This window comes from Python bivittatus, unplaced genomic scaffold, assembly GCF_059951505.1.
Source record: "Python bivittatus isolate LINGU-HERP-01145 unplaced genomic scaffold, Pbiv_v1 ctg000610_np1212, whole genome shotgun sequence".
Taxonomy (NCBI): domain Eukaryota; kingdom Metazoa; phylum Chordata; class Lepidosauria; order Squamata; family Pythonidae; genus Python; species Python bivittatus.
In genome coordinates this window covers 58918207-58940922 of record NW_028277088.1, presented here as the reverse complement: position 1 = coordinate 58940922, position 22716 = coordinate 58918207, and the positions used below count along the sequence as shown (strand labels likewise).

The window sequence follows — 22716 nt, the reverse complement described above, 5'->3', positions numbered from 1 at the left end:
GGCCTGGCTGTTCGCGAGGCATCTGCTGGCATGGAAACCGCCACACGTGACCTTGAGAAGAAGGCCTCATGCGGCCAGCAGCTGCTTCACAAAGGGCCAGGCCAGGTGCGCTTTGTCAGCAGTGAGAGCAAGAAGACGAAGATCAGCTGGGGGGCAGGGCGGCAGGGGCCACGGTGTGCAAGGGACCAAAAGGACAGAAAGGGGGAGATGGGTGGGGGTTGTTGAACAACCTCTAGTCAGAAATGTGAGTGGGCTGCCAAGTGCCCAAATTTTGATCACATGACCGCAGGGGGCATTCCAACAGCCATAACTTTGAGAACCAGGTGTAAGTACCATTCGCTCAGCACCATTGTAACTTTGAATGATCCTTGAATGAATGGTCATTAAGCGAACACCATCTGTATTTAGAAGGTTTATATGGCCAAATCACAATTTTAAAAATAATAAAAAACATATACCAAAAAAACCCCTTAGAAAACCAGAACAAAATTACATTCAATATAACCAAGCAATTGGCTCTGTCCCATAAATGGGATCCCAGGCTCGAACACAGAGCAACATCTTCAGGACCTTACAGAAGGCCAACAGGGATGGGGCCAATCTGATCTGGAGGGATAGCATTCCAGAGGATGGGTGCTACAACAGAAAAGGCTCTCCTCCTGGGCCCCACCAGCTGACACTCCTTAGCTGATAGGACCCGAAGTATGCCCCTCCTGCTGGACCAGATGGGGTAGGTAGGTAGAAACAACTGGGGAGAGGCAGTCCCCTAAATAACCCAGTCTCAAGCCATGAAGGGTTTTAAAGGTGACAACCAGTACTCTGAATTATACCCAGAAGCATATTGGTAACTAATGCAGCTTGAGAAGCGGTGTCACGTACACCAAGGAACAAGCCCTGCTTACTGCCTGTGCCACCGCATTTTGCACCAGCTTAAGCTTCCAAATTCTCTTCAGGGGCAGCCCCATGTAAAGCACATTGCAGTAGTCCAATCTGGAGGTTAATAGGGAATGAGTGACCATAAGTAGGATTTGAGGCAGTGCCATCCCATCCAGAACTGGAAGGTCCCCAGAACCAGGTCACCCCAAAACTTACATCCACTTAGTCTTGCTAGGGTTTGCTGAAGTCTGTACACCCCAATCGGCCTCCGGCACTGGCACAGAACCTCCATGGCATCACTCAGGCGACCTGGGGTAGAGATATAAAATTAGTTATCATCAGCATACTGATGGTACCTCAACCTAAACTGTTGGAGGACCTCCCCAGAGGCTTCCTGTAGACGTTAAACAGGAGAGGAGAAAGTGCCAAGCGCTGAGACCCACAATGCAGGGGCCACGGGCCAGACCTCTCCTCCCTTATCAACATCAACTGGAACTGACCCTGGAGGAAGGAGGACAGCCAGCACAATACAATACTGCCCACCCCCAGTTCCTGGAGCTAGTCCAAAGGTTCAATGATCAATGGTTTCAAAAGCTGCTGAGAAGTCAAGAAGAGCCAGGATGGGTGCACCACCCTAATCCTGCTCTCACCAGAGGTCATCCAAGGGTGTGATCAGTGCCGTTTTGGTCCCAAACCCCAGCCTAAACCCCAACTGAAAGGGTCTAGATAATCTGTTTCTTCCAGAGTCTAATGTAGCTGCAGTGTGACCACCTGTTCCACAACCTTCCCTAAAAAGGGAAGATTGGAGACTGAAAATTGTCCAGAATGGTGGGGTCTAGCATCTCCTTAAGAGGCAGCAGGACACCCCCCCCCCAGTACCCAACCACATGTCCCTTCCCGGATGGCCTTAACCAGCCAGGAGGAACATGATCTAAGGCCCAGCAGTATTAAACTCTCCCCAGATAACTGAGGCAGACCTGGCCCTAGTATCCTATATAGGACCTGCATCAACGCCGGAGTCCAATTTAAAGTGAATCCAATCAACTTTATCCATCAGATGCCTAGCATATTCCTCACAACAACCCTGTAGGTGAGTCCCAAAACCACTCCCATCCAGGAAGGACTGGGTCACCTGTAACGGCCACTGGATGACTATCCATGGATGCAATAAGGGTGGATAAATACAAATGTTTTGCTGCTATTACCACCACAAGGTAGGCTCTAATACCGCTTCATCTCCCTTAGCTCCTCCATAAACCAGGGACAGTTCTGGAATCCCCAGGGAAGGAGAGGTCACTCAGGCGCAATCCAATCCAAAGCCCCAACCACCCTCTCATCTCAGGCAGCGACCAGGGCTTTGGTTGGACTTTCCAGAACAACCCCAAATCTTCTGGAACCCAATTGGATCCATTAGTTATCTGTTCCCCAAGAGCAGCCTGCCCCTGTCTCGTCATATCTCCCCCTTCCCGTCAATACCATGATGTTATAACCCACCTCCTACCTCCAGAGACTTCTCTCCTTTTCCTGTCCTGGCCCATGCCTAAAGACCCCACACCATATCCACACAATGCACACTCCCCTCGTAGAGGCCAGCTGAATCCCAGAGATCCTTCTGCCCAAGCCACTCAGTGACTCCAGTTGACAAGGGCCTCCATCCACACATCTAACTTCTGGCAACCCCAACTAGTCTCCTAGTCTAGTCACCCACCCGTCAACCATCTAGATGGTGAATTCAAAGCCCCCCCCCCCAGCTCTCACCCATAGGAAGGCAGGCACTCCCCACATTCAGGGGGAATTGCCCTCCACCATCCACAACCCTCTTCCCAATCACACATCCAAAGTCCAGCAGGTAGACTCCAGCTGGGTTGCGATGTCAACAAAGCAAGCCACCCTAAGATGGCTGCTACAAAGTCTCTCTTAATCCTGGACCAAATAGGCAAGACGTCCACCAAACTTGAGTAAGAGAGTAAAGGCTGCAGCCACAGAGCCAGGCTGACACCAACGCCTCAGCTCATCCCCACTCCAGTGCCTCCATTCCAGTGAAGGAGCTGGCACCATCAAATCATCTATGGCATTGCTTTCATCAGTGCCTCCCTTGCCACCACCAGAATTGCAGCACTCTCTTCTTTCCCACAAGCCAGCAGAGGGCCTCTCGCATCAGTGCTGGCATCACCGGCCTCCTTCTGCCGCCACCATGCCAAACGCAGATCAGTGCAAAACCCATGTGACAGCTGATCAGCACACCTGGCAGCCCAGCTGCCGCCGCCACCAATCTCAGACAATCCTTCACTCAGCAGCACAGAACAAAAGGTAGGCCCCAGGCATGGTTCTGTCCCGTGCCACCACCAGTTCTGGCAGGGGATACAAGCCAAGCAGGCCTGATATCAAGCAGTGCCAGCCATATCCTAGTCCAGTAGGGGGATGACCCAGGAGAACCCCTCAAACTTCCAGTTCGCACATCCTCTCCCCTGGTCATCCACAGTATTCTAAAATCTACACACAATTGGTGTCCACTCCACAAACTCAACCAGCCTTGGCACCATGATAGGAAAAAAAAGCCTCTCTGACATCTTGAGATAATCCCAGTCTGAAAATTGCACATAAATCTTCATTTTCTTCAAGTTGAAATAGAAATTGTAATTCCCCATATTAACAAATCAGTCAAAAAGAATATTATTCTTTTGATATTAAGGTGAAATTAATTAAATACTTTTTTTTCATATTTGTTGGACACAGATAATGCTTGAAAATTATTGGCTCGCATGTTTCAAGTGTAAAATGACAGAGGGACTATTTAGGCATATGAAATGCAGCTGTTATACTTATCCCATTTCAGTTTAATATCATACATTTATTAATATGGACTAAATATGTGAATATGTTTCTGATTTATATACCCCAAATCTGGAATTTATCACTATATGAAGAATAATGGATTATAATGGATATAGGACATAGCAAAAAAGGTTGATCTTTACAGTGGAAAGACAATGCCATTTTACAATCTTGCAACAAGAGAATGTTCTTGGATGTTGTGAGAGCAATGGCACAATAATAATGAGAGTGTTCTCATAAAAAAAAAAGTTTTCAAACAAAAAAGACAATAAGATCCATATCACTGACAAGTAATGATGCTGTGCAATGCCTGTTGAAACAAACATCAAGTTCTTAAAAATGCATGCATCACTGTGTGGACAAGAAAAGGGAATCCATGGAAAGCAAAGAGTCTTCTTGAACACAGCATGAACATCACATATCCAAAGACATAGATGGCTCTTCAAGAAGATTCTAGAGGTGGCAAACCATAATGAAATAGTGGTCATGTGCATTAAACACATGTGCATGTGTATTTTTCTCAGTTGATCTTGCAGTGTAGACTTGATCACTCTTGCTCTGTAAAATAAACTAAGTTAAAATTGCACCTAATGGCATGTTTCAATTCATCCACCCTGCAGCGGTGTGTAAAGTTCTGGCACTTCATGTTTTGCCTGTGTTCAACCACTCTGTGTAAGCTGCACTGGCTTCCATTTGCTTTCTAGGTACAATTCAAGGTGCTGGTTATCACCCTTAAACCCTAAATGGCATGGGGCCAAGTTATCTGGAAGATACTTCTCCCTGAGGATATCCACCTGTCCTACCAGCTTAGACAGAGTGGGTGTGCTCCAGGTCCCTTTCCTTGAATGTTGCCATCTAGTGGGACTTAGAAGAAGCATCTCTGTGGCTGTCCCAACCTTTTGGAACAGTCTCTCCGCTGAGATTTAGAAGATCTCTACCCTCTTAGCCTTTTGGAGGGCTTTGAAGACCTGGCTCTTCACCCAGGCTTTGGACTAGGGTAGTAGCCTAGCAAATGCAAGAGTATGTAGAATTTATAGGAAGTTGCGGTGCTGTGGTTGGGATATATAGTACTGTCATGGGGTTTGTTAGGTTTTATTTATTTTGTTTTTGTTGAATATTGTGAACTGCCTAGATCCCAGATAACCCACCACATAAGTTTCTAAATAAATAAATAAACAATAAATAAATAAATAAATAAATGTTGGTGTGCCAAATAAGTGAACAATGATAGAGTGAAATTTTTGTGACTTAAGAAAAAGAATGATGTAGAAAACTACCTGCAATTGACAGCTAACTTGATCAACAAATAAGAAATCTGAAAACTTGAAAAATTCACTTCTATGTACAAGACTTAATGAATTGAGAGGAGCTGTGCAGCCTCAAAGCTTTTCATGACTTCTGCTGAGAAAGACTGGCTAGAATGAACCATACCATGAGTTGCAGGAAGGTAGATGCCATCAGTTCTGTGAAAAGAACAGCTTGAGTTAAATCTTATTGACAAGATGAAACAAAGTGGAGAAACCTATTTAATGTACTCGTCGTAAAAACTGATCACAAAACAAATTAGTTACTTTAGTTGATGAATTTATGCCATATTAAATACTGTTATGAATTAAGAGGAAACCATTTAAACATTCCTAAAGGTTTAGGAAGATTCAGTGGAATGAAAATAGAAAATCTGTATTTAAAGCAAATAATTATTTTATTCATGTATTTTCAAATCATTAAAATGTTTATAGCCCTCTGAGTAAATCTTAGGGTAGGATTCAGAGGTAAATCAGTAAATATTAATAATTCTGCTCATAAATATTTTCAGATATGAAATATGTTTCTTCTTGGAATTGCAGAGCAGCTGATTAACTGTCCAAGAAGAATCAGATTTAAAGCATTTGTTTTTTCTGTGTGATAAGTTATCAGTGCTATTGCAGTAGATTGCATCAGATACATGCCTTACTTTAGCATCTTTAACAGAATATCTGAATTTGTATGATGAACACAGACTCTCCCAAATGGAAGTAGCTGTTACTTCGTGATAGCAAATTCATTGGAATGAAGTTAAAAAATTAGAAATAGCAGTGATATTCAGGTTGCTGCAGAATTTCATGTACACCTTTTTAAATACATACTAGGAATTAGCTCAAATGATGGGACGTGAATATTTTACTTCCTTTAGAATATTCTATCCTGTAACAAAATTGTATCTTCTCCAAAATAAAGTGTAAGAGAAATACAGTAACATGTCCCACAATTATTTGACAGCTGCTATTTGAATTTTGTTTCTTAGAAGAGTTAAGGAGTGTACCAGCTATTGTCATCTGTAGGACAGTTTTACTGGTTCTAAAAAGCCATCTAGTCCAGGTTTCCATCTGTAGAGGTTGTTGGCCAGATGCCCTTTGGAAGCTTGTAATTAGGGCATGAAGAACAATGGCCATTATTTGTTGCCAATATTCAGAGCTATATTGCCTCTGCACACGGACATGCCAATTAGCTGCCTTTGTGGCTAATTGGAACTGAGATATTTTATTTTCCATGCATTTTTAAACTAACAAAACAAGTGGCCATGACAACATCTTGCAGTGGCAAGTTACAAATTGTTTGAAATTGCACTAACTTTTGTTTGAACCTGACTGTCAATGCTTGTACAAATTGGCTGAGTCATATATCTTTGTTGTGAATATGTGAAAATTACATTTTATGATTCAAAATGTAGATACTTTAAAATAATTCACATTTTCAAATCTAAAGCATTCCTATTGAATTTCAGATTGCTTTGATATCCTGGAGAATTGACAGAAAATGCAAAACAGTGAAGTAATAAAGCCTGCCAAATACTTCTCTGAAGTGGAGAAGAGTGTGCTACTGGCATTAGTTGAGAAATATAAGTATGTACTTGAGTGTAAAAAAAGTGATGCAAGGACTATTGCACTGAAACAACGGACCTGGCAGGCCCTTGCTCATGAATATAATTCCCAACCAAATGTATCACTCCGAGACTTCAAGCAGTTGAAGAAATGCTGGGAGAACATCAAGGCTCGGACAAAGAAAATAATGGCCCATGAAAGACGAGATAAGGTAAAAAGATGTATTAGTCCACTTATAAGTAATCACATCCTAGGAAAAGAGAAGATCACCAACATGATACCAGAGCAAGTATACTTTTTACAGACTCCACCGGAAGAAGATTCTGAATATCAGCCTGAAGCTTCCAGCCAAGGTACAGTTGTAATCTAGTGACCTACATTAAACAGTTTCTTCCTATTTCAGAAGTAGATAGAGTATTTGCACTGCATTTATCCAACAATATCTCTGTAATGGCATCAGTTTCAACATGTAAGCAGATGCGCATATTTTACTTCACTGTACAATTAGTGAGACATAACTCACTATTCATAGCTCCAGGTAACAGCAAAACCAGTCCTGAACTGTCTCTTAGCTGTAACAGAACCATTTTTTTTTAATCTTAAAGCAGGTGGTTGTTTTTTAAAACAGGAGAGGGAAAATCTTTGAGAATGGAGTCCTTCCTAAACATAGGGACAGGAATTCTGAAGACTACAGGAGGTAGAGTGCAACCTTTTCATTGTTACGGCTGGTCTCATAGCATACACATAGGTGAGACCAGGGTTACTGAGTTTTCCTGATGGGGGGGGGAAATTTGGGGTTTCGATTTATATTTTAACTATATTAAGCTTTTTTAGGGTTTATACTGCATTTCTGGCAAGTCTGTAGGAATTCTGTAGCTCTGGCCTCTCAAGTTAGCCCCCTGTATTTTAAAAGGAGAAATTTAAAAAATTTAACTTGCCTTTTGATGCAATACATTTATTCCCAATTGGTTAGATTTTTTAATTATTAATAATAAACTTCAATACAATGGGTACTATTTTAAATATGTGTATATACAAGTTTGTATAATGTTTTAGTAGTGTTTTGTTTTATTAAGGTTATACAAAATAACCTTATTTTATCCAATTACAAATACTGCAATTGGAATCTTTATAAAAGTAAAACTTAGTCTTTTTCTTCCAATAAGTTGTAATGAATATCACATTGATCGTTTAATGTACAGTGCATTCGGAAAGTATTCAGACCCCCTTTACCTTTTTCAATTTTGTTATGTTGCAGCCTGATACTACAATTGTTCAAATTCATTTTTTTCTCAATCTACACTCAGTAGCCCATAATGACAAAGTGAAAACAGAATTTTAGAAATGTCTGTAAATTTATTAAAAAGGAAAAACTGAAATATCACATGTACTTAAGTATTCAGACCCCTTCCTCAGTACTTTGTTGAAGCACCTTTCGCAGCAATTACAGCCTTGAGTCTTTTTTGGTATGACGCGACAAGCTTTACACACCTGGATTGGGGGATTTTCTGCCATTCTTCTTTGCAAATCCTCTCAAGCTCAATCAGGTTGGATGTGGACTGTCGGTGGACAGCCATTTTCAGGTCTCTTCAGAGATGTTCAATAGGGTTCAAGTCAGGGCTCTGGCTGGGCCACTCTAGGACATTCACAGAGTTGTCCCTAACCCATTCCTGTGTTGTCTTGGCTGTGCGCTTAGGATCGTTGTCATGTTGGAAGGTGAACCTTTGGCCCAGTCTGAGGTCCTGAGCGCTATGGAACAGGTTTTCATTGAGGATATCTCTGTACTTTGCTCCATTCAGCTTTCCCTCAACCCTGACCAGTCCCCCAGTCCCTGCTGCTGAAAAACACCCCCACATCATGATGCTGCCACCACCATGCTTCACTGTTGGGGTGGTATTGGACAGGTGATGAGCAGTGCCTGGTTTCCTCCAGACATAATGTTTAGAATTGAGGCCAAACAGTTCAATCTTAGTTTCATCAGACCAGAGAATCTTGTTCCTCACAGTCTGAGAGTCCTTCAGGTGCTTTTTTTTGCAAACTCCAAGCAGGCTTTCATGTGTTTTGCACTGAGGAGAGGCTTCCGTCTAGCCACTCTACCATAAAGCCCAGATCGGTGGAGGGCTGCAGTGATGGTTGTCCTCTGGAACTTTGTCCTATCTGCACACAGGATTTCTGGAGCTCAGTCAGAGTGACCATTGGGTCTGTTTGTTTGTTTATTAAATTTCTCCCCATCCATCTCCCCCCAATGGGGGACTCTGGGCGGTTCACACAAAGCATTGAAACCACAAATACATATAAATACCTAAAACATAAAAATTTAAAAACATTACTGAAAAAGAGAAAGAGGGTCCAAGAAGATGAAGGATCTGGGGCTGAAGACAGGCCTCTATGGGGCTAGCCATCCCCACGCTTGAAGTATTCCTTCCCCACCCCAGGCCAAGTGACAGAACCAGGTCTTCAAAGCCCTCCAGAAGGCCAGGAGTGAGGGGGCCAATCTTACCTCTGGAGGCAGAATATTCCAGAGACAGGGGGCTACCGCAGAGAAGGCCTACCTTCTGGACCCCGCTAACTGAAGTTCTCTTACTGTGGCTTTTCTCCCCCAATTGCTCAGTTTGGCCGGGCAACCAGCTCTTGGAAGAGTCCTGGGTGTGCCAAACGTCTTCCATTTGAGAATTATGGAGGCCACCATGCTCTTGAGAAGCTTCAGTGCAGCAGAATTTTTTTTGTAGCCTTCCCCAGATCTGTGCCTTGCAGTAATCCTGTCTCTGAGTTCTGCAGGCAGTTCCTTTGACCTCATGGCTTTTGCTCTGACACAGTATGCATTGTCAGCTGTGAGGCCTTCTATAGAGAGGTGTGTGCCTTTCCAAATCATGTCCAATCAATTTAATTTACTACAGGTGGACTCCAGTCAAAGTGTAGAAATAGCTCAGCAATGGTCAAGAGAAATGGGAGGCACCTGAGCTAAATTTCAAGTGTTATTGCAAAGGGTCTGAATACTTAAGTACGTGTGATATTTCACTTTTTCCCTTTTAATAAATTTACAGACATTTCTAAAATTGTATTTTACTTTGTCATTATGGGGTACTGAGTGTAGATTAATGAGGAAAAAAATGAATTTGAACGATTGTAGTATCAGGCTGCAACATAACAAAATTGGAAAAAGTGAAGGGGGTCTGAATACTTTCCGAATGCACTGTATATGCATCTCAATGAAGAATTTTAAAATGCTATTTGATATTTAAGCATCTGAATTGGAACATCTTTGAATGGATAGTTTTCTCCTTGTCATGAATAGAAAAGGTACTTATCTATAGTTCTACAAACAAGAGGTTAGGACAAATTTCCTATGCCTTCCTCTGTCCATGGAATTCAAAATGCCTAAGATGAACCACATTTCAAAACTGATAGCTTCTTGAATCCAGAAGTAAGCTTAAATTGGTATACAGTGGTACCTCAGGTTACGAACACCTCTACTAACGAACCGGATCTGCGGCCATTTTCCCTGCTGCCACCCGGTCGCGGCTTCCTGTGCGCGAGGTCGCGGTAGCAAGGAGACGTTCGGTGAGGCTTGTGGTGTGTTTTGCAGTGTTTTGCGAAGGTTTTTGGTGTGCATGTTAGCATGGCTCCAAAGAAAATGCAGAGCAGGCTTGGCGGGAGTAAGGCTCTGAAGAGAAAATTGCCTCGGGTTGCGACCAAATTCGGGCGGAGGGCAGAACGGATTAACGGGATTTACATTGAACCCTATGGGGAAATTTGCCTCGGGTTGCAACCAAATTCGGAGGGCGGAACAGATTAACCGGATTTACATTGAACCCTATGGGAAACTTTACCTCGACTTGAGGCCAACTCAAGTTGCAACCAGAATCACGGAACGGATTAAGTTCATATCCCAAGGTACCACTGTATATTTCTGGTTTTGTTGAGCTAGATGAATTTCAGCCTTTCCCCAGCTTGGAACTGGGGTAAAGTAGGGATTCTGAAACTGTATCTACCCAACATACCAGAAGTGAACCGTTCTCAGAAGTGAAAATGACATGCATATACATACAGTACTGGGAAAAAGTTACAGTACTGTGCAAAATAAACAATTACAATATATATTTTTGAAAGCATTCTTACTTTACAGCATTTTTTCACACCTGCCTAAAACTTTAGCACAGTACTATATATCAAACAACAAACTTTCTTTCCAATTGCCTTCAGCTTTTTGGGTGGGAAGGGTGCCCACAAGCCTATAATATGTTTGTAATTTTGTAATTTCTACATGAGACTGCTGGGTGAGCTCATCTGTCGCCACAGGGTGAGGTATTATCAGTATGCTGATAATACCCAACTATACAGTCTCTACCTCTCTACCTAAGTGATGCTGTAGACGCCTTATCCTGATGTCTGGAGACTGTGAGGGTCTGGACGGGGAACAACAGACTTCAACTGAACCCTGGCGAGACTGAGTGGCTTTGGGTTTGGGGTCCTGCCTGTTCTGGGACTATACCATCTTTGGTGCTGGATGGGGTGGCACTGCCCCGGATAGACCCAGTGCGCAATCTGGAGGTTCTCCTTGACTTGTGACTCCTGCTCAAAGAGCAGGTGGTAGTCATGGCTAGGAGGGCCTTTACACAGCTTCGTGTTGTGTGCCAGTTGCACCCCTTCCTGGATCAGGAGGCTCTGCTCACAGTGACTCATGCCCTAGTCACCTCCAGATTGGACTACTGTAATGCGTTGTACATGAGGCTGCCCTTGAAGAGTATCCGGAAGCTACAACTGGTGCAGAATACAGCAGCAAGGGCAGTTATGTGTGTTCCTAGAACAGCACAGGTTACACCTCTGCTTTACAAGTTGTACTGGTTGCCAGTTTCTTTCCAGGTCCAATTCAAGGTGCTGGTTTTGACCTTTAAAGCCCTTCATGGCATGGGGCTGGCTTATCTGAGGGACTGCTTCTCCCTGATCACATCAGTCTGTCCCATTAGATCCAGCAGGGAAGGTATGCTACGCATTCCATTGGCCATGGACTTGCATTTGGTGGGTCCCAGGAGGTGGGCCTTCTCTGCTGTGGCTCCTTCTTTGTGGAACATTCTCCCTCTTGAAGTTAGGCTCGCCCCTTCCCTGCTGTCATTTAGGAAGTCCTTCAAGACCTGGTTGTGTCGTCAGGCCTGGGGGTCTTTGAGAACCAGAGACATTCTTAGATGGCTCCACTGTAATTGATATTCTGCCCTCTCCATGGAGTTTGTATATTTTTAACATTTAAAAATTTAAAAATTTTTCATAATGTTTTCATTTTAATGATCACTTTTTGTCTTTTTATAATTATTGTTTTTATCCATTTGTTATTTGTCCTGGTGTAGACAATTTTGACATCTAGTGGTATCCTGAATGCAAGATTACACAAATTGTTCTAGTTGTGCAATGTCATGTTTATTTTTCACACTGAATTCTTACCTTCCTATAAAATGCTTTTTCTTCATAACAAATCACTATATAAAATAGTTCAGCCAATTGTGGCTTGCCAAGGGCCTTCAATAAACTTCATACTGAGAATGGGAATCCAGGTTTTCCAGACAAACTTTCTACAATGCCACATTAGATCTTCTGTAGGGGAATTTTTATTTTAAAAAGTCATACAGTTGTTGACTGTTTCTTTTATTTTCCCAGAATCATTCAGTGTTATAAACAGAGAACCATGTGATGAAGAGAAAGAACTTGTACATTTCCAGGTATGTGAAGGTACCTCACAATCTGAGCCTTCCTGTTCAGCAGTCAGAGTAACTGGCAATAAAAACTTCAGAAATAAAGCTGCTCAAGAAAGTGATTTGAAAAAGATGCATGAAGAGGAACACCATCAGCAAATGTCTATTTTGCAGCTGCAACTGATCCAAATGAATGAGGTGCATGTGGCAAAAATTCAACAGATAGAAAGGGAATGTGAAATGGCTGAAGAAGAACACAGAATCAAGATGGAGGTGTTCAACAAAAAAAAAATGTACTGGGAGAGGAAACTTCAAACTGTTACAAAAGAATGGCCTGTTCCATCTTTTAACAGGCCATTCCCTAATTCACCCTAGTACATACGGCAGCCGGTGGTCCATCAGACTGAAGTGACTTGATCATTAGAAAACAGTTTGAGGGTTAGGTTCAATTCCTGTATTTAGAATGATAGAATAGATGTCTGTTGGCTGTGAACAAATGCCAAGAAAGACGTAAAATAACATTTAGGTAGGTTTTAATTTAATAAAACAAAAAGAAATCTCCATTTTTTTTGGAGGCAAAATGTTAATGTAACTTCTGATGGGACTTCCAGGTATACCCAGTAATCCCAGTCTTTTCCATGGTGGCCAGTTTGTTCCAGTTGGGCATTTTATGTTATTTTATTTTTGTGACTGAATTTTTCAATTAACTATTTAACAGTGAAGGTACAGTTATTAACAGTTGTACAGTGACTCAGTTGAATTATTAAGCAAGGTGGAAAGGGTGGCAATTCAGCACTTGCTGTTCAAGAAAAGAGAATTCAAAGCTTTCTAACGATTGTCTGATTGGCTATCTGTATTGTGGAATACTAGGAAAGTGTGTTCCCCCTTTCTCCCTTCACTTCTGTCCTGACAGACCATCTAGTCCAATGATGGCTAACCTTTTGGGCTCAGTGTGTCAAAAATTTGGAAAATGCCTAACTTGACTCTGCTGGCATGTCATCCCCACCCCCCGAACAAAAGAAAAACAATTCTTTACAAATGCATTTATTTTTTTTAAATGCAGTCCAATCATGTGTGGTGCTATGTATTATATAAAGAAACGTCAAATAATGACAAAAATGAAATATGAGTAAAACAAACTCAGTTTCTTTGTTAACTCAAACAGGGAGAATAGTTGTTGTGGGGTGTTGGTGAATGTTGGCGTGTCACCCAAAACGTTACGATGTGTCACCTTTGACACGTGTATCATAGGTTTGCCATCACTGATCTAGTCTGTTGCCTTTGATTTGCGCTGAATGGCACGATCCGCCCACTAGCTGGTGAAACTCATTCTGGCATCAGGGCTGCAGCAAAGAAAAACAACCCATTTCTATTTGCAGCCCAGTCCTGTGCATGTTTTATCCAAAGTAAATGCATGTAGGGTTGCAATTTATTAATTTTGTACAGGTTCAGTTTGTGACTGCATAACATTGCCATGCCTTCTAGTGTAAGTCAGATCCTGTTACTTGCATAATTCAACTGCTGTCTTCAAGCCATCTTTTACTCCATGCCTACAAGAGCTTGAGTTCTAAAATGAGCCAGGAAGGGCCTGGAAAAATAAGCACAGACCAAGGCTAAAATATAGATTGTGTTGTAATTTACAGATGTTTTTGCATTACCTTTTAGATAAATGTGTATAAAAATATAAGTGCACATGGCAATGCAGATATATATGCTAAAGTTGTTTGTGGCTTCCTGCTGCCATGTGCACACAGACTACTGGACACATGTTTACAGGTACACAGTGTTTGAAGCAGCCCTTGTAGAGCTTTTTACCGTTGAACACAGGTCACCAGGAGCAGAGGAAAACAAATACAATATGAAATAGAAACAAAACTGTTCCAGTTTTAAATTAGCTAGTAGCCTGGAATGTCCACAATTTATATGTAGCATTATTAATTAAGACTAATAAGCAGAGCTGGTAGGTACTAGCATTTTTTTCAGAGGAGGAAGTCTGTTGTGCTTATTGGGTTTCCAACCAGTCCAAAGTGTTTTCCTTTTGGGGATTTCTAGGAATATTTTTTTTCCACTCCATGCATTGCTGCTAATCACTAACATGGAGCTTATTAAGAACACTATCAAATCACTTCATAGTAGATTAAAGCTATTACTTATAGGAAGCTACCCATACAGCAAAAGTGAGGAAATAGCCCATTTCTTAAGGCACAATCTCATATCCACATAATACTGATGGACCATCCCAACATACTTTAATTACTTATTGTGTTCTCCCTTTGGGTAGTTCTAAATTAACAAAAGGATAGTGCTTTTCCCTCCAGTTTTGTAGGTTGGGGTTGTAATGAATATTAGATGGTTGTGAGCAACCTGAATACAGAATCTAGACATTTGCTCAGTGACCTATTGACTAGCTTGTGTGCTGAATTTGTCTAAAATTCCTTTATAGGAATGGTTCAAAAATACCAGAGTGGGCAAGACCAAAACATTTAAGAATTTCTTTGTCTTTTTTGGGTTTGGATAGACTAGGAGGCAAAAAGTCTTGAAGACTTTAAAGCAAATAACTTTATTTCTTAATTCAAATCTGTTTTCAAAAGAATCAGTGCAAAGCATAGTTCAAATTTTCCACCAAGTAAATCTAAAGCTTGTTACTGATATGAATAACCAGTGTTCATGTTATTTCCATAGTATACATTTATTTCATTTTTCTAATCATGGGACATTGTGCCATGCAGAGCACCTGACCACTGGTAGCAGAAAATTCTGGATTAGAGATTTCACTATGCATTCAACACATACATTAAAGTTATATTTGCAGCTACAGTGACTGTATTGGATTATGTCTTACATTTTGTCACTTTGCTTCTTGAATATGCAGTATACAAAGACCCAATAAATATTTCTGGTATTATAAACAAGAAGAAATGAATTTTTACATATTCCAAGTTTGCACTTGCCTACAAAAAAGCAGACTGTTAAATTAAACTGACAGTTAATGAAATCCAAGTTTTACACAACAAATGAGTGTCATTTAATTATTTCTATATTTCCAGAAATGTGTGATTTTCCAGTCAGTTCAGTAGCATTTCTTGTTGCCTAGTCCAGCTGCTAATATGATAAAAATATTAATTTTGTCTTTGAATCTTAGTTTGTTCTAAACTTGTATTTCTTTATTCATTTGTAATGGTTGAATATTGGGGGAAAATCTCTTCAAGGCTGTCTGTAGACTGTTCTTATTGAATGGGATTGTGGACTATTTTAAAATTATTTTTTTAATTTGCTATTTTTAAATAAACCAAACTAAACAAATATAAGGGAATTATTTTAAAAAACCAAATAAATGGGGGAAAGACCCAAAGAATCATCAATATTAAGACAAGTGGCCTGAAAATAAAAGAGAAAGTAAGGCACATAATGATCTAATTCTACCATATCTGAAACTAGTATGATAAAACCAAAATCCAAAGAGCTACCTTAAGCACACTCAGGGGATTGAGCAAATTGAGACTTTTCAAAGGTTATGTCAACCACTGTTTAATACAAGGGATGAAATGTAATTTGTAATTTTGATTTTTGAATGAGTCTGTTTGAATTTAACGATTTTTCTTTTTGTGATTCCATTGGAAATTTGCTAAATATCTTAGCAGAATGACATCTGGATCAATCTATTTTATCTAGTTTCATTCATGAAGGTGAAGTTGTGTGGATATTTGTTCAATATTCAGTATGTCTTTTTAAACTTCTAAGATGGCTCTTTGCACTACGATATTTAATCTGTATAGCTGTTCTGAATCATAATTTCAGTTCAAGCCTCTGCATATTGCAGAGCAGGCTACTTAACATTATAGATGAGAGTTGCATCTCAGGAATGCACCACTTGTGATCTACCAAGCTGAATGCAGTGACTAGCACTCTTGAAGTGAGTTTGGCTTAGTGGGTCACCAGTTGTTCAGATCTTTATTCATTTTATATTCCGTTTCTAGTAAATGTCCCTTAATATGTAGCATATTGTTCTGATCATGTTATGTCTTGGTTTCTATCGCTAGATATGATTAGAGTTTGTAAAATGTCAGATATTAGCATGTGCAAAGAGAAAACCTTGAAGTAGCAATATCATGAAGATGAGACATCCAAATAACAATTTGTTGAGTCTCTCTTTTTCTGCCACCATACTAACCAAGTTCTGGTTGTGTAAGTTTATGGTGGGTGCACATACTATGCTAGGCTAAAATGTGGTTTGTTCAGTTTGGCTTAGCCATTGTGGTTTGTACATCAGAGTTTATGATTTAGCATTTTGTATGATCACGTGCAGAAGTCCCTAAGAACATGTAGGCCATGATTGGACATTTGTAGTTTGACTTATTGACACAGTGGCAGCAATGTGAGCATTGTTTGTTCTCCCTTTGCCAATGTGAATCTGTGGTTGGGATTACAAACAACTATTTTACCACATATTTGAGATGTGATTTAAAATGACCCATACCATTCTAGAGGTTAACATTTGACCAAGTAGTTTGTGTGGCTACAATATTGAGGCAAATAGGACAATTCCATCATTTGTTTCCTGGGTGTTCTGTACTGAAAAGATTGACTGGCTTGAATCAAATCCTTTCAGATTTAGCAATTTTGTTCCAAATTTGAGGACAAGTTGACACTACCAGTCAAGCTATCTACTTCATCCCGGTGATTCGAACTTGCATTGGATCTACCCATTTGGCAAATGTATACTACAGAGCCTTTCTGAGATTGTATCTCTTCAAAACTTAAGAAACCACCTCACATATCCTTGCATCCCTGTAGAAAGGACCTCTTCAAATTAGTACCAAAGCTGTTTCTGCTCTCTACAGAATTCTTTTCAAAAGTGCATAATGGAAAATATGGAAAATTGCTATCATGTCCAAATATGGATTATTGCCCTATTTGGTCTCTAGAACTAGAACCTTATGCTTTATATATAAATATTTAAGGAATGAGAGGATCCTTATGTATCTTGGTTTCATGATGACATTTTTGATGAAGGATCTGTTCATAATATTTATTTTTCATCAAAAGAGGAGACTCCAAAAAATCCATAATGAAAATGAATAGTAGGTGTACATTTTAGTGCCTTGTCTATTGTATAATGTGTAATCAAATGATGGATTTCTTATTAAAATTGTATCTAAATATTGCTAGTAGAAAAATTCCATATACCTATAGTTGCTCCCAATAAATCATGAATTATTAATTCATCTTGAATTTTTCTTTCAGTGTAAAATCATAGATTGGTATTTACTGTAAACTGTAGTAGTTCTAAGTACATCAAGAAAAGAAAAGTGTGTTAGTGTTGTGACAAAAGGGGATAGCATATTAATTACAATTAACTAAAATATGAGAAGATAATTTAAAGAAGGCATTAGCATATAGCATCCTCTAAGGATGCCACCTAATATAAAAATAGTAATTGTGGGTCAATAGTGGTTGTAAAAGTTCTGATTATATAAGAGAATAGAACCTATTTGCAAGAGCACTCACATGCTCCCTAATGAAAGCAAGACTTTCACTAATGTTTTGCATAACACATTAATCCAATTGAACCATGACTTGCCTGAAGTTCAGAACACATGGAAACAAAAATTAACTACACTGTTAGATAAAGATGTTGAGCTGGACTTCTGGTGACTGCATCCAGGTGTAACTGAGGAACTGGCAGTCATTATCTACCCCCCACTCACAGTTATTCAACACATACTTATATGTGGCAAATTTGTGGCAATTTTTATGGCAAAATTGCATAGATTAACTAGGTATTGTGTAAAAAAAGTAGTTTACCTATCCAATGACTTCCAGGGGTTTACTGAGTCTCCCGGGATTCTGGTATTTTGAGTGGGAGAAAAAACTATTTTCTAAAAAGTATGTTTTTTACAACCATGTTTTTCCTCTTCTTCTACATCATGCATAGCTGTATATTCTTCTACCATCTTAGCTCTTAGCTCTCTTTGATGTTAAAACGTTCCACAGTATTAAGATCTTTCTTCATTAGATTTTTTGTAGCTGTTTTATCACGTTTTCTGTACTTTTTTCACCCATATAACTTTTTAGATATATGACAACCACATTTTGCACAGTATTCTAAGTGCGATCACTATAGATTTGGATTAAGGCATAATAATATTGGCAAATTTCTTTCTTCTAAATGATCTTCAGTATGGAACTTGCCTTTTTCATAACAGTTATAAAAACTGTTAAAACTCAAAATCTTGAGTTGCTAGCCTGTCCCCTAGCAACTCAAGATTTTTTTTCCCTGCTATCTCAGATCTCTTCATGCATACCACAGTCTTCTGGTTGAAAATAGCCCCAGTGCTGCTTAGTGCACCCTAAGAAAACTGTAGCAATTGTCCCTTTTTTTAATTGAGGAGTATCAGGAGGTAAATTTTGCCCAAAATTGGAAAAGTTTTTCCCACGAGATTTATGGGGTAAGTCTCTGACATTTTACCCCTTCAGTCCCCCCAACCATCAACCCCAAACATAGATTGCCTGGTTTGGTCACATTACAACATCACTAGGCGTACACCTTGTGGCCTATAAAGGCCAAAATAAATGTTTAAGGGTAAAGAAAGTTGTATGTCCTTTTTTTGAAAGGGAAGGAATAGATGAAGCTGCGACCTCCCAGCAGGTTATTAAGTGAAGTGGCAGGATTGAGGAAAGCAATACAGAAGGATTGGAAGAAGAGGGATAGGTTTGGAAGGAATGGCTGGAGGGTGAAGGGTGGAGAACTGGGGTGACAGTTAAGGGGTAAAGGAGGGAGGGGAGTGAATTCTGAAGGAGGTGAGCACCACAATTGTAAATGTATAAAAAATAGTGGAGGCAGGAAAAGGCAGAGAATTGGGGAGGCAGCAATGGGGAGGAAATGAGTAGAGGGTTAGGGGAAACAGACTGAGGAAGCAGGAAATGCAGAGATGTTTGGGAAGCACTGGGTATGAAATGCAGCAAGAAAGAAGAGAGAAGGCAGAGAAACATGAAGGCTATGAGTAGAGGGAGGGTCACCGGCCTCCCAGGGGCCACACTTCTTGTTCTTCTGATAACAAGAATATACTTACATACAGATCATGGGAAAAGCATGCATTTTCTTTATTTTCTTTTCAAAAACACAGTTTAAGTGAAGCCTGTCTGTCCAGGTCTGTTGCTATTAAGAAATAGCTATTTAATCATCTGTAATATATCTCTAAACACCTTACTGTGATAGGTTGTTGCCTCTGACACCATTAAAACCAAGCACTTGTTTTACCAAGAAATTTATTTATTTATTTTCAAATTTATATATGCAAGTAAGACTATTTTATATTAATCTCTCTATTCTACCTAACTGCACATGCAAACAATTCTAAACATTAAAAAAAGAGAGACAGTAAAAAAAAAAAAAAACGGGACCAGATAAGATCCTATTAGTCCTCTTGTGTTCTGGTAGAAGAATACCAAAAAAAAAAAAAACTTTCAAGAATTTGTGAGGAAACCAAATGTAAAAATAAAAGATCAGTTTTATCATTGTTTCATCCAATAAACCACTTACAGTAGGGCCTTACCTACAAACGTTAATAACTTAAGTGTTAATCCCTTACCTATGAGAAAGAAAAACTAAATTGGATTTTTGCCTGCTTTGAATTAATAATTAATTAAATTTAATTTGCACACAAACTCCAAATTCCAGAAATAGAAAAAGATGGGGTTTTTTTCCTTTGTGGTTTGCGACAGACAGACTTTGCTTCTTCAGGGATGTTAATATGAGATATCAGCAAAGATGGGATTGTATGGAGTTTGCAAGATTCCCATCTTTACTTTCCTCCTAGATACAACTTCCAATTTAAATCTCAAAGACCCTCCCTTGCCCTGTCACTTTTCACCCCAAAACCTGCTTTATTTCCTCTCCTAAAATGTATCATGAGAGACTTGGTTTCTCTTATTCAAAGCTCAGCTACTCTTCAACATGAAATTAAATATATTTAATTTATATAAACAAAAAGCCAAATTTGCTTGTTAAATAAAATAGTAGAATATGGTAGAGAAAATTATTCCGTGTAGAATCATGGGTTGCTGAACAGTAGGGGAGGAAGGGGCACAGACATTTTCAAAAATGGGCTTTATACTTCTTTCATTAACAGAATTCTGAGTTAGAAGAATATCCCCTCCCCTTTTTTTTTAACCTGTAGTTTTAGTCAGAAAGACTGTCTCCTCTGCAGGGATCTTACACAAAGCCCACAGGAGACTTTGTTATCCTTGCAGAAATGTCTTTTACTTGAGTCAAGAAGAGACTTTGTCTCCTCTTCAGGAAGTTGTTGAGTCAAAGGAGCAAAATAAAATAGATAAACCAGGTGCTGGTTTTCTTTTTGGTCCAAGATATGGGTAACCTAAGGTGATTTATATACCCACTTGTTGTTTTATATCAATCAGTAGTATCACCACAAACTGAACTCTCAATTTGTGCTCATGTTGACTCTAAATCAATGTACAGCCTCTGTGTTCCTTGCATTTTTCTTTTTTCTTTTTTTTTTACACCAAATAGTGTTCAAGTGAAGGACCAAATATTTTAACTGTCTTTGTTGAATGGTCTCTTGTCCCACTCACCTCAGCTTTACAGAATTAATTTTCAGGAAACTCTTTTTTGCTATCAACATTTCTGGGAAGTGACTTCATTGTTTATCTCTTCTTGCCCTAGAATTGATTTCAGCTGTTCTAAAGCATCATAGAGGTCTCCAGAAAACAAAAAAAATTGTACTGTGTGATGTTTCTGTTTAGCATTTCATGATTTGCAGTTTTATAATACTGTATATGGGCCTAGAACAGGCCTTTACAACATGCAGCCTGCCAAGCAGCCTTGTATAGCCTGCCGGCATTATTTAAAAGTCAATAAATTTGCCACCACTGCTGCCACCCTAAAGGTCAAGCTGCCAAGCGCCTCCAAAGCCTCCAGCCCTCACTGGCACCATCACCAGCACTGCCCCACTCTGCTAGCTGCCAAACAGCTGATTGGCAAGCTAGGTATTCCTTTGCGGCAATTATTTTTAATTTATCAATGTGGGCCTTTCCCATCTACAAGTTGTGCACCCCTGGCCTAGAATGTCCTCCAGAAGAAGTTCCTGGTATTTTTGTTGCTGTCATTGCATTGCATCATGCCAATTTTATCTGCATGAAGTAAACAGGAAAAGTGATACTACAAAAAACAACTTTTTGAGACTTGGGGTGGGTGTATCATACTGTATTTTTCTCCCAGCACAAAATGTGAGTGAATGGAAATCTGATCCAAAGTAGGCAACTAGCCTTCAGTTAGATTGGATGCTTAAAAGTTGTTATGCATTCCTAGCAGGGTAGCAGATGGGGTTATGATGATGATCAGCCTCTTGCTTTTTTCTGACATGACCCTTGCCCCAACCCCTTGGCTTCACTGCTTGTGACTTCTGCCCAATGAGCTTCATCATGATTTCAGAAAAAATGCAGATTAAGTTTGTTAACATTTGCAGACACCCTCTTGCTATTAAAAATGGAAGTAATTTGTTTTTGGTTCTTTAATCTGTTATTAGCTTTACAACTAACAGGACTTCAAAACACTTCACAGATTGAAATTAAATGTGCAATTCAGTTGTTGGAGTCATAGGAACAATGCCAGAAAAATAAATGATGGCAACTGTAGTATCAAATCCTCATTTGGATTTTGAGGGAAATTTTAGGGTTGCTTCTCTAAATTTGCTTAACTTGGCCAATTTATTAACATTTCTATATTTACAAAGCTAGAAAACAAAATTAGTTCCCAAGAGATTGAAATATTTAATGATTGAACTAGGCAGAATATTTGCTGGAAGAAATCTCAGCGAAGCTATACATTTCAATCTCTATTATTTCCCAGAGCACCTTGTATGAAAAATCAGCTACCCAGACTTCCTAATATCATGATGCCCTTTCATCAGAGACATTTTTGGCTTTGTCTCATTTCACATTTTTTAGCCACAGATTTTAGAATCTACCACATATTTGCTCAGAAGCAAATTCCACACATTAAATGGGGCACTATGGCTATTGTATGCAAGGTGGCTGAAAAAGAGACTTTAGTGCCCAATTCAAGGAAGCTTTTTTAGGGAGGTTCATGGGGTGCATACAGTACTAATTTGGGTGCCCAGCACAACTCTTTTAATTTTTCCAAGCTTTTAACTTACAGCGTACATAAGAACATAAGCAGTGCTTTGCTGGATCAGATCCCTAGCACATCTAGTCCAGCAGTCTGTCCTCATAGTGGCCAACCACTATAGTTGGCCAACTGCACAAGAAAGTCCATTAGTCTCCTAGCAGATGGCCTTCAGAGGTGGTCATAATGCCATCAAGGCTAATAGCCATTGATCCCCAGGACTTTCATGAATTGGTCCAACCATTTTTGAAGCCAGCCAAGCTGGTGGCTAGCCCTATATCTCATGGTATTTTTACATGTAAAGTAATGCCTT

The 22716-nt window shown here is 39.8% G+C and overlaps 1 protein-coding gene across 2 annotated transcripts in view; it reads left to right on the top strand.

Annotated features, from left to right (window-relative positions):
- The window catches only part of MSANTD3 (Myb/SANT DNA binding domain containing 3), a 33295-nt gene extending 15806 nt beyond the window's left edge, over positions 1 to 17489 (top strand). For both annotated transcript variants that reach the window (XM_088150134.1, XM_007429235.4), the window contains 2 exons: positions 6476 to 6925; positions 12222 to 17489. In XM_088150134.1, the coding sequence (XP_088006260.1) occupies positions 6508 to 6925; positions 12222 to 12631 (828 nt within the window). In that variant the 5' untranslated portion in view covers positions 6476 to 6507 and the 3' untranslated portion in view covers positions 12632 to 17489. The remainder of the gene's footprint in view (positions 1 to 6475; positions 6926 to 12221) is intronic.
- The last annotated feature ends 5227 nt before the right edge of the window (positions 17490 to 22716 follow it).